A 17,192-nucleotide genomic window follows, 5' to 3' on the forward strand; every position below is an offset into this window, starting at 1 on the left:
ATTCACAATTGCAAAGATATGGAATCAACCTAAGTGCCTATCAACTGACGAGTGGATAAAGATATATATATACACACACACACACACACCAGCCAGGTGCAGTGGCTCGTGCCTCTAATCCCAGCTACTCAGGAGGCTAAGGCTGGAGAATCATTTGAGGACAGCAGTTTGAGACCAGCCTGAGCAATATAAAGACCCTGTAGACAGAATCACAGAAAATTCTGACCTAGTAGGTATGTGTTCTTTTTGCAAATGCCCGAACTGAGTCTGAGTCTATCAGAGAAGTTTGGCAAACACTGCCCTAGGGATTCCCACAGATTTCTAGTATTCCCCAATTTGGTTTTAAATTCAAGGCAAAAGGCCCTGGGCTCTACGAACTTAAAGGTACCAACTGAATCTGTTCACTTGAAAGCACTTCATAAGCACTACACTAAGCAGTAGATCACAAAAGAAGATGTGGTCTTGTTCTTTGCCCATAAGGAACTTTCTATGTAATGAACTGTAAAACCCATACTTTATTACATTCTTACCTGGAATTGCTTAAATATTTTAAATCGTGAAGCAAATCATGGACTTCAAAGTTGGCCTACAGCAGTGGCTGTCAGAATGTAGTCCTTAAACACACTAGTATCAGCATTAAGTTGTTGGAAATGTAAACCATCAGGCCTTATCCCAGACCTACAAATTCCAGAAGCTCTGGGAGTAGGGCCTAGCCATCTGTAGTTTAATAAGCCCTCTAGGTAATTCTGATGCTCGATCAAGTTTGGGAACTACTGGCTAATCTTCAGCAGTTTCTTTACCATATGTCACTGAATACTTCCAGTACTTTGCTTCCCTCCCAGTCCATTAATCTTTCCCCTCTCCACCCCATATCCAACAAATGAGATTCACAAAAATAACCTACACATTCAAAAAGAACATAAAACTTTATTAAGAACTCGTATACTATCATCAGATACAGCCAAAGAAAAAAGGGTAAACAAATAGGGAAAGTTCATCTTCCCATGTGCTATTGCCACCTCAGAACAGACTTGTGTGTGGATGGCTGGAATTACATTTGGCAACAAATGCTCTGTATAAATAAATTCATTAAGTAACACAATGTTCCCTTTCTATACAGAGAAGAACTGGGTTTACACTTTAAGCTTTGATATAGTGCAACAACTATGAAACAAGACTACATCTTTAGGAGCTATTTCTTAATAGAATACAAAGCAGTTTAGTAGCCTTATGTTATTTCACATAATGTAAATTTTTAGAGTGGAAAATTCAGAAAGCACATTCTAACTTTCCCAGTTAGCTAATTTGTACTTGTGAGTTTTTGCTCTCTAAAGATTTCTCAGAACCAGTTCAATAAATATATTTTAAAAGATGAGTTGCTCATCAGCAGTGACGACTGACAACTTAGTTTTGTTCTTTTAATTCTGCAAATCAAGATGACTGGGTCATCCCAGCCGTTTCTGATTCTGAAGGATTTCTTATAGAAAAGCCCTAATTCAGACTGCATGTGAGAAGAGGTACCAGAATAGCTGCGACTGGAATGGTTTTCCTCAAGGGGGAGGTCGGCTATTGAACACAGCTGAATTTCTCAGCCTCCGGGTTCCCCCCCATGGTCCTTTTACTTACTGTAATGATGGAAGGAGCAGAGGGAGCACCAGGGAATCTGTTCAAACTGCCACTCCAGACAGCTCTCTGCGCTGTTTGTGGAGAAAAGAGTGATGGTATCCATTCAAACCACAGTACCCCTACTGCAAGTGTGCTGACATGCTTTGCTCTTGAGGGGCCAGCCCAGACTGCACTCAAGGATGCATGATTTGCCTCAGGTACACAATGGAGAAAATGCTCATGATTTAGAATTTGGTATTGTAGTACCCCCATCTAAGCCCATTCTCGAGAAAATGTAGTCCTCCTTTCTAGAAGGAAGACTGTTTACTGCTAAGGCTTACCATATTCACTATCATAAGGCTGAAGACATAACTTCTAAACCAGACCATACTGTCTGTGTTCAGTTAATGAGTTAACCAACAACTGAGGTTTGTGGAGGATCGGTCAAGGGGTGGGATTCAGGTTCTTGAGTACTATCACTTATCACAAATCTCATCAAGCTCTTTAAAAAAATAATGCATTTTTATCATAAATATTTAGAGAAGATACTGGCATTAAAATCAGTATCTAAGTCAGAAGTCTGTCCTAAATGATGAAAATATTTCAACAAACTTCTAAAAGATTTCAAATCTTCCCAGGAGTACATAGTTTATAAATTAGTTTTAAATGGGAAAAAATATATATTTTGAATGGATAAATCACCACTTTAGCAGATCATAAATAAAGTCAAGATATTGAAAATAAGTTAACACACAAGTTTCTGCTTTCACATTAACAAGAATAAAAACTAACTTACTTGGTATACTTTCCTAACACATATAACCAGGTTTTACAATTGTGCATTTGTTACCTCTCCCTCCTTTGCTCAATCTTTTTCTTCCATTTCCTACACCTAGGGACAGGTACACGGCACAGGCAGACACCCCACGTGTGAGTCTGACTGCTACACACCACTTCCTTGTTAGAGTGTTGTTACAAATGCTAGTTAGGATCTATTAGTAATCTGTCAACCACACTGCAAGTTAAGTACATTGATGGTTAAGTGGATTAGGTTCCCAGGTGAGCTTTCAGTGGTAGTGTTAGAGAACCGAACTAACTATTGTTTCTCTTAGAAAACGCACCCCAAATCCCAAAAGTTGACTAAAAAACTTTGGAATATAAGCCATATATGGACGGGGACTACTTTATATGTGTCTCTGTTTCGGAGAGAGGTTAAACTATTAAAAGCACTGTTTCCAGAACTATTGGCTATTAAAAATAAATATTTGCCTTCACATTTAATTCATTTTAACTATAATCCCTAATGTTGAGAAAGAAACAGAGTGAAGCCATTCAGAATAGTGAGACATAACTGGCTTGTGGGACTTAAAAGATGTTTTATTGACTATCTAATTTGAATCTGCTTACAACAAGAAAAATGTCTAATATGTAAAGCAATGAATGAAAAAAATGTTTATCTTAAGTCATTGGTGAATGCAAATCCACAGCTTAACGATGTGATTTAAAAAGAAAGCAAGAGAGCATGCAACTGCTCTAACACACAGGGTTAGAAATAAAAGGTAAAAGTACATTTGTTTTGGTAACTGTAAATATACAAATATAAAATTTACCAGATCTACCCTGTAGCATAGCACTGCTTAATTGCCAAATATGGAGTCATTCAAAAACCTTAAGGAAACATTTAAAATGTTCCAAGCTACTTTACTGAACATTTAATGAATATTGTGTTCTTCAGCTACCAGAGATAAAATTACTATTGTTTTTAAAGTTATATAGCTAAGGAAATACTAAAAGTATCATTATTTCATGTGTCTTTTCATCCCATAGATGACTTTGTTAAAGGGATCAACTATGTTAAAAGGAGACTGACTTGAGAAATAGAAATCAGTTCCAGAACCAAAGTTATCCTCTTGGTAGAATGTCAAAATTTATAACATTTCCCAAGCGTTTCCATATTAATCTACTCAAAAAATTCTGAACAGTTTAATGAATGTAACATTCTTTTTATTCTACACTGGCAGTTGGAATGGAACCCCTACACTCCTATTGGAGGAAAATTCTCTAGGCTTTGATCTGACCCTCAAACTCACATCCATGTTTAGTGTTAAATTAAATCACTGACCTTTAGGGAATAAGGAATCAAAGGCATGGAGAGGCACAGAATCGATATTTTGTTTGGGGAGAAGGGTGAAAGTTATGTGGGAACATTTAGTCCCTTTTACAATCAAGTCCTAACTATTCCATAATAAAGTCTCAACCAACTCCTGATTAGTTATTCCCCTACAGGAATTACATGGTATACAATGATTAGTTACCGAAGAAAATAAAGAAAAACAACTGAAAATACATGAAGAAACAGAAACATGGAATTTCTCACAAGGCCCTGGATCAAAAAAATTTACAAAAAGATCTTTTGAAAATAATCACTATTTGTGAGCTTATTATTATTACACAGAGATCATCACTTTGTTTAAGCTAAGTCATGTTAACTTATCAATAAAATAGTAAACAAACCAACATTTTAAACAATTTTATAAATTACTTGTTTCTTTTGTTAAGTTTTACTCTCCCAATAATATACAAAAATAATGCTACAGGACTATCCACCTAACCTGTCTCCATTTCTTGCAAAGTCCTGGGACTTGGAAAGAGACTGGTCATCAATCTTCACTGTAGATGTCCCCCGCAAAGGGCAGGTGCATGTGGCTGCCAGTGACATTGGGCAATCGAGATAAGTCTGGCAGGCTCTGGATCCGGGACCTGAGTTCTTTGCGCACCAGGGAAACTCTGGCTAACTTGCGCTTGTATTCCTGTAACATCAAACCACTTATCATTAGCATTTAGGCACTGAAAGAGCTATCTAGCTAATAATGCTCTACATAAAATCTGATATTATACTCAGTTAACACCAAATAAACAAAGATTATTCCCATGTGAGTTTTAGGATCAGAAGAGAGGCTTTGGAAGTATATAACTAGGTAAACTCTATTATGAAAAAAACACGATCTTTAGCTGTTGCTTCACACCTGTAGAAAGAAGGCTAACATATTAATATACTTCAGAATATAAGATTTTCAGGTATTTTTGAGTTTGGACAAGAAAAATCTTTTATTTATTTTCATAAACCTAAACTGAAATTTATAAGAAAATCTATGAGAACTCAGTAAGAATGGCAAGAGTTTGTGGTATTTGAGCCAAGACTTCTCCCTCCCTCTACCCTCCCAACTCAGCAAGGCAGTTTCCACTCCAGACAGCTGCAGCCAAGAACACAGGATTATTTTTCCCGCAATTCCCATTTGGAGGGCTTTGTTCCCAGAAAGTGCAGAACAGCAGTATTTCTCATCCTGCCCCCAACTATTTGGTGCTGAAGCTAAGTCCTAGTCTAGAGCAATTATGAGCCTTGGGGGATCCCTTCTGCCCAGCCCCTAAGAGAAGTTCTTCCTGGGGTGTGGAGCACTGAGGATGCCGAGGCCCTGATAATCCTCGCCCCCAACTCATGAGGTGGTGGTTCCATAGCAGAAGAGGGAAGTCAAGACAACCTCAGGCTGCTGTGCCCATTCCTCTTCATCAAGAGCTCAGCTCCTAGAATGGAGTATCACTCAGAGAGCTTGCCATTGTACCCACCCTCGGTTCCAGAGTCCTAACGCAATCTCTTAACTCAGTGAAGCAAGCAGTAAAATAGGTATGTCCATGGCAATTCACGATTACCACAATGCACAGTGCAAAGTAGAGATTCGTTTTCTTTCAAAATATGCTCACACAGAAGTTCTGAGAGGATCATCCTGGATACAGTACAGAAGAGGAAGCATCTGAGAAAGAAACTCAGCTAGTTTACTGCAACTATCCAGGGAAGAAAGGACTAGGGCCTGAACCAAGCCAACAGTAGTAGGAATAGGGCAATGTACTCTACAAACCGCACTGTATATACATAGTACCTTAAAAGACTAAAACAATGTTTACTAAGACAAATCAGCAGGAATTGGTTATGGTTCTGATGTGAGCAATGATGAGTTTTCAGGCTCGATGAGCAGGTGGATGGAGGTGCTGTTACCTGAGATAGCAAAGAGAGGGGTAGAAACTCCTTTGGAGAAGGATAAAGGGTTCAGTTTTAAGTATGTTCAGTGTGAGTTATCCATGGGATTTCTAGGTGGCATTTTGATAAGATTCCAGCATCTGAGCTAGAAATAAAGATTTAGGCTTTACCGTCAGCAAATAAAGTCTAACTAAAACCATGAGAAGCATGGTGAACTAATTAGGTTTATATAAAGACATATACAGTAGTGTTTCTCAATCATTTTAAACCTCCCTTCTCCACTCTTTTCATCTGCACATCTGCCATGAGCCAAGAAGGTTTTTGTCAAACTTTACTTTTTGTGGTATGTTTCAGTAGAAATACATGTATACTGAAACTGACTTTCTAAACTATCCATCATACCACACCACGTCGCTTGGATTCCAATGTGTCCACCAAAAGGATGGCATCTCCCCTCCTCCCTCCTGTGGTTGAGAATCACAGATACACACGAAGGAAGAGAAGTGGCCTAAGAGCAGAATGCAGAAATGTTCCCGGGGTTAAGGATTGTGGAAAAGCAGTAAAAGTGAACAAGGAAAGAGGAGTAAGCATATATTTGGAAAGTTTCCAACTTTTTTCTTATAAAAATACTGGCTTTCCCAACATATGCTTTGGGTACTGTAACTACAATCCAATCCTTTGAGAACAATATTATTCATATCCATTATCTGAATACCTCAGTAATTATCTTTAACTAACTCAAAATATCTGCCCTCCAAGTTCTTATAGGAGCATTCGATAACAAATCAGCTGTAATTTGGTATTTGAAAAAGGTTCACCTAAAGCATTTCATGTTTGAAAAGTTTAACAGATTCCCACTTCTTAAGTGTGGGCTATGCATGGTGGCTGACTTCCAAAAAGTACAGTATGCAAGGGATGGAAAAACTTCACAGTGGAGAAACCTGACAAGTAATACCTAAGCCAGGTGGTCACAGTCATATCAACACTGTAAGTCATGTTCATAATACAAGTGACAGCTCAAATCCCAAAATTTACATTGAACCTTCCCAATTACTTCTTTCACATATGAACTTTCCCTACTGCTTTTTGACCATGTAACAATGTACTGCTTTGACATCCTACTGACTATTCACATATCACACATATAGGATACATTTTTTTCCCTCTATTTCTACAGGTATAGGATAAAGGATACACTTTAAAAAAAAATTGATGGATGAATGAAATACAAAAGAAAAAAGGAAAAAAAAATTTTTAACCATTTGAATGGTTAAAGCCCTTTCACACACAAGTATATACATATATTTTTCTTAAGAAATGCAACATTCAGGCCAGGTGTGGTGGCTCACGCCTGTAATCCTGGCACATTGGGAGACTGAGGCAGGAGGACTCCTTGAGGCCAGGAGTTCAAGACCAGCCTGGGCAACATAGTGAGACCCTGTCTCTAAAATAAATAAATAAAATTAGCTAGGCATGGCATGCACCTGTAGCCCTAGCTACTCGGGAGGATATCTTGAACCCAGGAGTTCAAGGTTACAGTTAGCTATGATTGTACCACTGCACTCCACCTTAGTAACAGAGCAAGACCCTGTCTCTAAAATAAAAAAAAAAGAAAGAAAAAGAAAGAAAAAGAAAGGCAACCTTGTAAAGAAAAAGAATATAAATATTTTTATATAATGGTTTAGCTCTGTGCTTTTAAAAATAATTTTGGGGCCGGGCGCGGTGGCTCACACCTGTAATCCTAGCACTTTGGGAGGCCGAGGCAGGTGGATTGTTTGAGCTCAGGAGTTCGAGACCAGCTTGAGCAAGAGCGAGACCCCGTCTCTACTAAAACTAGAAAGAAATTAATCGGACAACTAAAAATATATAGAAAAAATTAGCCAGGCATGGTGGCGCATGCCTGTAGTCCCAGCTAGTCGGGAGGCTGAGGCAGTAGGATCGCTTGAGCCCAGGAGTTTGAGGTTGCTGTGAGCTAGGAAGATGCCACGGCACTCTAGCCCAGGCAACACAGTGAGACTCTGTCTCAAAAATAAATAAATAAATAAATAATTTTGGAATGAGGAGCATATAAATAAAATGAAGAATTCACCTGAGTGTCTTTTCTACTACAGACAAGAAAACCAACTCTGCATCTTTTTGCTCTATAAATTTTGCTCTTCTTTCCATCTTATCCAACTTTGTTTAGCCAATGGCACTAGTAAGTATATACTTTGGGGCAGGTGTGTATGTGTGCGTGTGTGTGTGTTTGTCTATCCACCTGTGTAACTAACACCTAGATCAAGATACAGGCCTTTCAGAACCCCAGGCTTCCTTATACTACCCCTCCCAACTTTTAATCACTATTTGCCAAACTTAAATTAGCTGAATACCATCCTTCATAATGTCTCTACCATGAGTCACCTATATTATTATCTATTTAATATTTTTATTTAAATCAACTCACTTCTTAACAGATCTTCATTCTAAGAACTAATATCCATGCAATCACAGGTTTGTTGTGCTAGTTTTGGTTTTGACTCACATTAAAATAAACATACTATTGAATGTTCTCAGGCAGCACCGAGGCATGAGTACATTTGGGAACCAATGTTTTGTCTCATTCTTCTCACTCTCTTGACTGTTGACAGAACTTCTCCCCCTCTATTCTCCTCCTTCAACAAGGCCCACATTTCTGTCCTTAATTTACTAATTTACCCTTTACTTGCCAGTGTCATCACTATCACCCTACAGTTTAGATCATCGCCTCAGTCTCTTAAAACCCTCAAGTCAGTTTTTTTCAGTTCCAGCTTCATACACCAAGGCTCAGTTCCACTGGTCATATCCAAGCCTCTCCATTAGTTGAAATTTTACCCACACGTTACAGTCCGGATAAATTTTCACTTTGCCTAGAAACCCTTCCCCTGTCCCTGTCATCCTAACTCTAGGCTCCCAGCTGAAACTGCCTCTCTGCACTTTGTCTAACATGTGTATATGTTTGCCTTGTCTTCCCAAGGGCAGGAGCCTCCTTTATACTGCCGTACATCAACATCAGTGAATTATGAGGTGTGATGTGCCTTGTGAACACTGCAAGTGGATTAGAGCTGGCTTGAAATCTGAACCACCATTACAGACTTCTTTACAGCTAATACTGAGTACATATCAAATATCTAAATCCTATTTTTCAAGACCTACATTAAGACCAAACACTGTCACAGAAATTTTTCCTATTCTCCCCTCACGGTAACTTCCTGTGACATGCTACTATTCAAGTTACTTCTGAACGTAAAATACTGGATTGTTTTCTAGTTTCGTATCCATAATTAGGGAAAAACATTTTCTATGTATCTACATTTCTTGTAGTGTCCCCAGAGCACTGAGTATTAACAGGTCCCCCCAGTCACTACTGTATGAAGTCAGATTTGGATGGAAGTGCAGCTTCCTCAATCGACTACCAATGTGACCTTCAGCAAGGGCTCCCTAAGATTATCTAAGTCTCGGATGTTTCCTTTATAAAACAGGGGTATCTATTTTACAGGACTGTAGTTAATGTGAAAGTTTTCAAATTATGAAATGCTACATAACCATGGTTATCATTCTAGGACAGGATCAGGATCATGTCGCAGAAAAAACAGTGAAGAGAATAAATTTCACCAAATTTGGAGTTCTTATTCATTTTAGGGCTGACCTAGATAGTTCTAAAATTCCAGTTGCTTTAAAAAAATATTTAAACTATTTCTGAACTTAAAATGCTGCCAACAATTCTGCTCTCCTCTTCCATACATCGTTCATTGTGACCTTAAAAAAACACTGGAAGAATTTCAACTGCGTCCACATGGGGATCTTTCATGGCCGATTAAAGGCTGTGGGCAATTCCAAATGTCATATCTACAGTGTTAAAGCCTCATGGCTTCCTACCCATTTCTTGAGAAAAAGAACAGCAGAATTTGTAAAGGAAAAAGGTCCAAAGTTGGTTTCTTGAGTGGTCTTCTTTGTCTGTAGTATCATATCCTTTGCCTTTCTTAAGAAGTTAACATACAAGTCTTCCCTAAGCCACTGCCTTCAATATAACTATTAAGAAGCTTTGGTTCTCATTTGTAGAATCCACCATAATTTACTTTTACTTCATTTTTGCTTGCACTGAAATTGGGGCTCTTTGCTAGGATAGGAGAAATAATTGGAGTATGGATCACGATAAAAACACACATTTTTTTTTTAAATGAGGCCAAGAAATTCCATTATGTCAGGGAGTTTCTGAGATTGTGAAGATTAGTCAAGCTGTTAACTTCTCCAGGGGACAGAGTGCAAAGCAGATAAAGATCTCAGTAGTCTGTTACTGGCCTTCTAGAAAACAAATGCTCAAACTTAGCTTGGTATCTAATTTTGGAATTGAAATTCTTTTTTAAATATAAAAGCCAACATATCAAATCCTTTCTCATTTCTTTTCACGTTATCCTATACCTCTAAAATGGACCTGTCTTTTTTTCCTTGACTGTGTGCATAAGAGTTTTACCTTTTAGTGGGAATTACTTTACTGTAAATGAATGTCATCTAACAAATTGTCTTACTTCCTTTAGTTCATTTCAGGGCTTACTATGATTCTCTTAACAATTCTATTACTATAAAGTTTAATCAGTCTTCTAGATTGTTGACAAACATGGAAAAAGGATGTTTTATCAGGTTTTCAGCAGGAAACCCAATGTCTAACCGGCTATTAACAGGGTTTTGAAAAACTAGTAATGCTTACTTATGATAAAGGTAGATAATTATAAATAAGCTTTATACACTCCAAGATTTCGTCCAGCACATTGAGACCCTAACCAAATAGCTACTATGTTTTTCATGTGCTTACTACATGCCAACCATTGTTCTAAGCATTCCATTTAATCTTCACAGGTAGAGATTATTAATAGCCATGTATTACAAGCAATGAAACTAAATCACAATTAACCACTGATTAAGAAACTTCACCCAAAGTCAACAGAGAGGGGCAAAGGGGGGCTCAAATTTAAGACAATCTGTTGTCAGAGTCCTCATGCTTAACCATTACCCAACCTCCCTGTCACATCCTGAAATTATTTTGGAGATGGGTATTCTGTATCCAACTAAAAGCTACCTTTGTCAACTACAGACATATCACCACAGTGACAGAACAACCAGTCATGTCCCTACAACTCAAAACCCAGTAAGGAAACAAACTGTGACTTGCGTCAGGTAATCTGTCATTAAAACATCTCTGAAATTCCTAGTAGTGGGAGTTATTTTCTCAAGAATAATGACATATGGGCTTTGAAATGGATTTTCTTAAACAAGAATAAGTAATAGCAGCAACAACACAGAGAAGACAGAAGAGAAAAGGGGGCAGCAAGGGGGCTAGTTCATCCAGAAATGATGCCAACATTCCAAGAAAGCTGAACCTACTGGTATAATTCAGTTTTGACCTTGGGGGTACAGGGGTGGGTAAGCCAGGAGCTGATAGGTAGCATGTAACTTTAGTTAGTCCTCTGTTAATTACACAACTTTAAGAAAGGAGAAGGAATTTAAGGAAATGACCTATAACAATCAGTCTTTCTATATTGTTATTTAAATGAGGAAGATGACGTACTCATGTTACCTTTTATTTTTTTGTGTTGCCTTTTCACCTCACTCCCTTAGCATGCATTATCCAGTTACTAAAGAATCACATTACCTCAGGGTCGTAAATGTAATCTAATCTGGCATTTCTCAAATTGGGTGTCCTGTGAAGCATTGTTCCACAAGGTTTTAACAAGCAGACCAAAAATCAGAGGTTCTGGGCTTGTGTTTGTAAAAATAGGGTTCTTTGCTACAGCCCTGCTCAGATCCTCAATATCTGAGCAGAGTAAAGCTAGAAGAGTAGAATCTGGTTTGCAACATTCCTTAAAATCATTGAAATACATTTCTGCTGAACACTTACTACCATCTTCCAGAGCTAATAGTTTATATGTAGAATGCAGTTAGGCAATCATTGGACCCAACATTTCTCTCGTCCTTGTGATTCAACCTCTTTTTGACTACTTCCAGCAATAGAAAACTCACTTTTGAAGAGTAATTTCATTGGATACAGAATTCTAAGTCGGTGGGTTTTTCTTTCAACACTTTCAACCTCACTCTCTTCTTACTTGCATGGTTCCGCTGAGGAGTCAACTGTAATTCTTATCTTTGTTCCTCTACAGGTAATGTGTTCCGCTCCACTCTGGATTCTTTCAAGGTTTTTTTGTCTTTGGTTTTCTGCTCTTTGAATATGATATGCCTAAGTATAAATTGTAGGCTTTTGGGTATCCTGCTTGGTGTTCTCTGAGTTTCTGGGATCAGTGGTTTGAGGTATCTGTCACTAATTTTGGAAATTCTTGACATTACTACTTCAAATATTTCTTCTACTTCATTCTCTTTATGGTATTCCAAACCCACATAAGCTACACTTTTCCAAATTGTGCCACGGTTCTTGGATTGTTTGTGGGGATTTCTTTCCCATTCTTTTTTCACTTTGCATTTCAATTTGGCAAGTTTCTACTGACCTATCTTCAAGCCCACCAATTCTTCCTTTGGCAGTATCCAGTCCATTTAAGGTGCCCATCACTGGCACCCTTCGTTTGTGTTTTATTTCTAGCATTTGCTGTGATTGCTTTCCGAGCATTTCTACCTCTCTACTTACATTATCCATCTGTTCTTGCATGGAGTATTTTTTTTTCCATTAGAGCCCTTAACATATGCATTAATAATTTTAAATTCCTGATCATTCCAGAACTTTTGTCATATGTGAGTCTGGTTCTGATGCTTGTTTTGTCTCCTTAAACTGTTTCTTGCCTTTTAGCATGCCTTCTAATTTTTTATTGAAATTTGAACATGATGCCAGGTGACAGTGAGGTAAACAGGTCCGGTCTGTAGTATGAGGTTTTATCTTTTTTTTTTTTTTTCTTGAGACAGAGTCTCACTGTGTTGCCCGAGCTAGAGTGCCATGGCGTCATCCTAGCTCACAGCAACCTCAAACTCCTGGGCTCAAGCGATCCTCCTGCCTCAGCCTCCCGAGTAGCTGGGACTACAGGCATGCGCCACCATGCCCGGCTAATTTTTTCTATATATTTTTAGTTGTCCAATTAATTTCTTTCTAATTTTAGTAGAGACGGGGTCTCCCTCTTGCTCAGACTGGTTTCGAACTCCTGAGCTCAAACAATCTGCCCGCCTTGGCCTCCCAGAGAGCTAGGATTACAGGCGTGAGCCACCGCGCCCGGCCTGAGGTTTTATCTTAATGTGGTTAAGAGTTAGGCTGTATTTAAGGTTTGCTTTACATGTAGATGCTAGAGACTGAAATTCACTACTTTACTAAATAGCCCTTTCCCATTAGGCAGTTTTAACTGAAAGAATGGTCTTGTTTGTCACTTCTAATACATCCACTGGTCCTAGTCCTGCCCTAGGAAGTAAACCCAAATTCTCTTCAATGATAGCTTTCAAAGCATCTGAAGACTGACTAAATTATACCCATCCCCAACTCCAATCTCCCCAGTTCCCTCAACTGTTCTCCAAGTTTTGTTTCCTTTTCCTCTGCCATCCAGACCTTCTCCCTCTGGATATACTGAGGCAAGTTAATTCATTCTGCTTATGTGAAATCCACAGTTGAATACAGAAATCCAGCTGTGTTTTAACCAGCATGTGATGAAACAGAACTTATTTCCTATGCTTTGAACATGAGTTTATTAGTGTAGCTTAACACTATACTAGCTACATCACCATGGTGACTACATACTATCAGTGCTTTCTCCCATGCCAAGCCAGGTCCTGACTGTACTGATGCAGTTAGCTTGGGGAAATCTAAATGTAGGAATTTATACTAAAATTTTTTAGGCAGAGAAAGGGTATGATGAAAGCAGTGCAGTGTTTCACAGTGATCCCCATTCAATTTGCTCTAGTCATGGAACAATGATCTGACTTGTTAAGCACATTTCCCAATAGATAATGTATCTTAATCATGTCAGCCCACAATGAATTAATCATGGGAAAGTTTCAGAGGCAGCCCTAAATCAAATGAAGTTGTAAACAAATTTGTGTGCATATGTGCCCCTTTCAAAGCTATTGCCAACTCAAAGAAAGTTAAAACCTCCACGTTCTTTTCTTATTCTATAATCTGCCTTTCCAATGCTTCATGGACACATCATAGACACATACCCTTTTTTCAAATCAAGGAAAACTAAACCATATTCCCAACAGTCATATAAATAAAATATCCTTAGGAATTAGAATTAAAACATATATCCTGCAGCAAAATTGATTACTCATAATTAGCTGCCTACTTAATATTTGTGAATTGCATTATATGTGAATTCTATATCAATTTTAAAATGTATTAAGTTTATTAATCCTACAAAACTCCCAAGAATATTTCCTTATATTAGAATAAGATGCCTGGATTTTAGAAAGGTTTCAAGCATGGAATAATAGACGCTGCTCCGAAGCAGCTGCATTCTCCATAATCTGACTTAACCATGATCAGATCTGAGAGATGCTGTGAAAAGAATTCTGGCTTTAGGAAGTTAAGCCTGACAATTCTATGAGATTACATCACTCTGAATGACACAAGGCTCTCCTTAAACTTTTGATTGATATAACTGCTTAAAAGATTCGTATTTTAGCTGAACCTCTTAGGTGCCATTATATCAAAATTAACGATAATTAAATTCTAGCTCTAACACGAACCTTATCTGAAAAACTAGAAGGGGTCAAATATTTAGATGGTATACTTTCCAATGATACCACACCACCAATAAATCACAATGGGGCACCGAAGGAATTGGACTTAGAGAGGCAGTGAGGACTTTTATTATTCAAATAACTTCCGGCCCGTGCGGTGGCTCACACCTGTAATCCTAGAACTCTGGGAGGCCAAGGCGGGAGGATCGCTGGAGGTCTGGAGTTCGAGACCAGCCTCAGCAAGAGTGAGATCCCGTCTCTACTAAAAACAGAAAGAAATTAGCTGGACAACTAAAAATATATTGAAAAAATTAGCTGGGCATGGTGGCACATGCCTGTAGTCCCAGCTACTCGGGAGGCTGAGGCAGAAGGACCACTTAAGTCCAGGAGTTTGAGGTTGCTGTGAGCTAGGCTGACGTCATGGCATTCTAGACTGGGCAACAGAGTGAGACTCTGTCTCAAAAAAAAAAGGAAAAAAACCCTCCTAAAGTACTCAGAAGTACCCAACTATGAGATAAAGAATAGGGAAAAAGTCAAAGGCATTGAATTTTAGAACTAGAATAGATCTTATAATTCATTAGGTTTGAAATACAGTTTGAAGATGAGGAAAGAATGGCCTTGGTAGGAGTACACGATTTGTTCCAGTTCACATAGTAAGTCCAGAATCCGTAACTCCCAGTTCAAGTTCATTACTATACTCCATATTCCATACTCACTAACTGAGATAGGCATCCAAGTAGCATGTAAATTTGTACATACAGGATGGCTACAACTGTTTTTTTCACAAATATGTTTACAATGACATTTTTAATCTATGATATTTTTCTTTCAAATACTACAGGAAATACATCAAAATGTTACCAGAAGCTGTTTAAATGGAATTTAAATGTATTCCTCAAATTTCCCGTGAAATATGTTAACAACTCTGTGCCTCAGTGATCTCATTCATAAAATATTAATAGGCACAATAATAGTACCGACCTCATTTGGTTGAGGGTGTCAATAAAAAACAGGAAAAGTACTTAGAACAGTACCTTGGCACGGAGTTAATGCTAAATAACTATTATTACCTTATGATTAAATTTTAAAGTATTTTCTCACAATGAAGGTTAAGTGTACTAGCAGGGTTTCAGGTTAGGGATAAAGACAGTGGTAATTTTTAAGGCACATTGTGTATAAAAATGTTTCCTTTACGCAATATTGGGAGGTTTCATTCAAGAGGCCCAAGAATTCTGAGAATCTCAAAACTGTAATAAGTTATTGGAGGCCTCAAGGGCAGCATCTCCTGATAAAAAAGCACCCCTCCCCCACCCATTATGAGTATAGATGTTCAAATGGAGGGAAATGGTGTTCAATGATTAGCCAGAAAGAGGCAACAATATTAGGGTGCAGACAGAATAAAATCTAGCAGGCCGAGCCCCAGCTGACATCCTAGAACCCTCCCTAGCTCACTAGCGCTAGCCACCTAGAGGCTCCGCTCCATCCCGCAAATGATAAAATTCTAAGACAGAAAGTTGAGGGAAAAGGATCATCTGGCATATATGATACCAGCTGCTGGATGGGGACACAGCACGAAATTCTGCGCGGCATGAATAAAGCTGTACTGTTTGTTGCTTTCTATCTTCTTTCTTCTTCCCAGTTTTTCTTCCGTCCTTTTCTTCATCTTTTTTCTCTCTTCTTTACTTTGTTTTTATTCCCTTGACTCATCCTCTGTTCTACTGTCAAAGGGAAACACTTTAACACTTTCATCATTTACAACTGTATTGTGAAATTCTCAGTAGTTCTGAATTACCTACAAGGCATCTCCAACTTTCGCAGAATGTTCGCTTTAACACATTATACACCAAGAATCCTAAACAGCTTTTGTGAAGCCAAATTCAGGCTTTCACGTATTAGCTAGCAACAGGTCAAAACCATCCCATGATGATGCTACAGTTAGTATTTTCAGTTTGATACAGGAGGGTCGTGGAGTTATGTGGGTGATGATACTTGTGACAAGAAACAAGGACAGATATCTGGCACGCTGAGTGGCAGATATTTAGATGGCTGACTGTATGTTCCATAGTAAAGGACAATAAAAAGAGAGTTTTCTGATTCTGAATTGGGACTTAGCATCAAAAAATTCCAGAGATCTAAATGCAAAAGGGATTTAATGAATTTGAAAATGACACTGCTTCTTTACATCTCATGAAAAAGCAAAAGAAGATGACAATTTTACACATCTTTTGCTTGACAGATTGAAGAAAAGTTGATGAAAATGCGATTGCCATCAAAATCAGCATCACAATCCCCAGGTCAATCCACTAAAAATAAAATCCTCCCCAACTCAAAGATCAGTTCCTCCTGACTACTAAATGTTACTCATATTTAGCTGAGAGAGAATCCATTATTTTTAAAATGCATTGTCTATATTTAACAATTTACCTATGATCCTACTAATTTTATATCTGAATACTACTCAGGGGCTTAAAAAGCATCAATAACCATAGTAATAAAATTTGTAACTGAAAAATCTGTGGGGAAAAAATAACCGTCCTCAAAGTATACAAATTTTGACATACTGAAATTTTGTATGTTTTTTTTATTTCAGAATATTATGGGGGTATACTTTGAATGATTTTTATATATATTTTTAGTAATTAATGCACTATGTGCAACAGTAGAGTACTGCCTTTAAGTTTAAACTCCATCAGCACAATTCCAGTTTTCCAAAATCGCACAACGCATCTCACTTGCTCCACTGTTCCACTCTCATCTGCTCTCACTTCACAGCCATTACGGCTTTGACGTTGGTGGTTATACTGATTCCTTGCTTACTTGCCTATAATTTCCAAACACTTCTTTGCTGACCAGATAAACAGCTGTGAGGACACCC

General features: G+C 38.1%; 1 protein-coding gene across 2 annotated transcripts in view; it reads right to left on the bottom strand.

Annotated features, from left to right (window-relative positions):
- Positions 1 to 1,064: 1,064 nt before the first annotated feature.
- RPRD1A (regulation of nuclear pre-mRNA domain containing 1A) overlaps positions 1,065 to 17,192 on the bottom strand; it is an 89,080-nt gene continuing 72,952 nt past the window's right edge. The window contains exons 7-8 of one of the 2 annotated variants that reach the window (XM_012656598.1): positions 4,218 to 4,415; positions 1,065 to 1,697 (exon numbers count right to left, since the gene is read on the bottom strand). In XM_012656598.1, coding sequence (XP_012512052.1) covers positions 4,266 to 4,415 — 150 coding nt within the window. In that variant the 3' untranslated portion in view covers positions 1,065 to 1,697; positions 4,218 to 4,265. Of the gene's footprint in view, positions 1,698 to 4,054; positions 4,416 to 17,192 lie in introns of those variants that run through there. The other variant, XM_012656597.1, reaches the window with a different exon arrangement.

This window comes from Propithecus coquereli, unplaced genomic scaffold (genome assembly GCF_000956105.1).
Source record: "Propithecus coquereli isolate 6110/MARCELLA unplaced genomic scaffold, Pcoq_1.0 Scaffold51, whole genome shotgun sequence".
Lineage (NCBI taxonomy): Eukaryota > Metazoa > Chordata > Mammalia > Primates > Indriidae > Propithecus > Propithecus coquereli.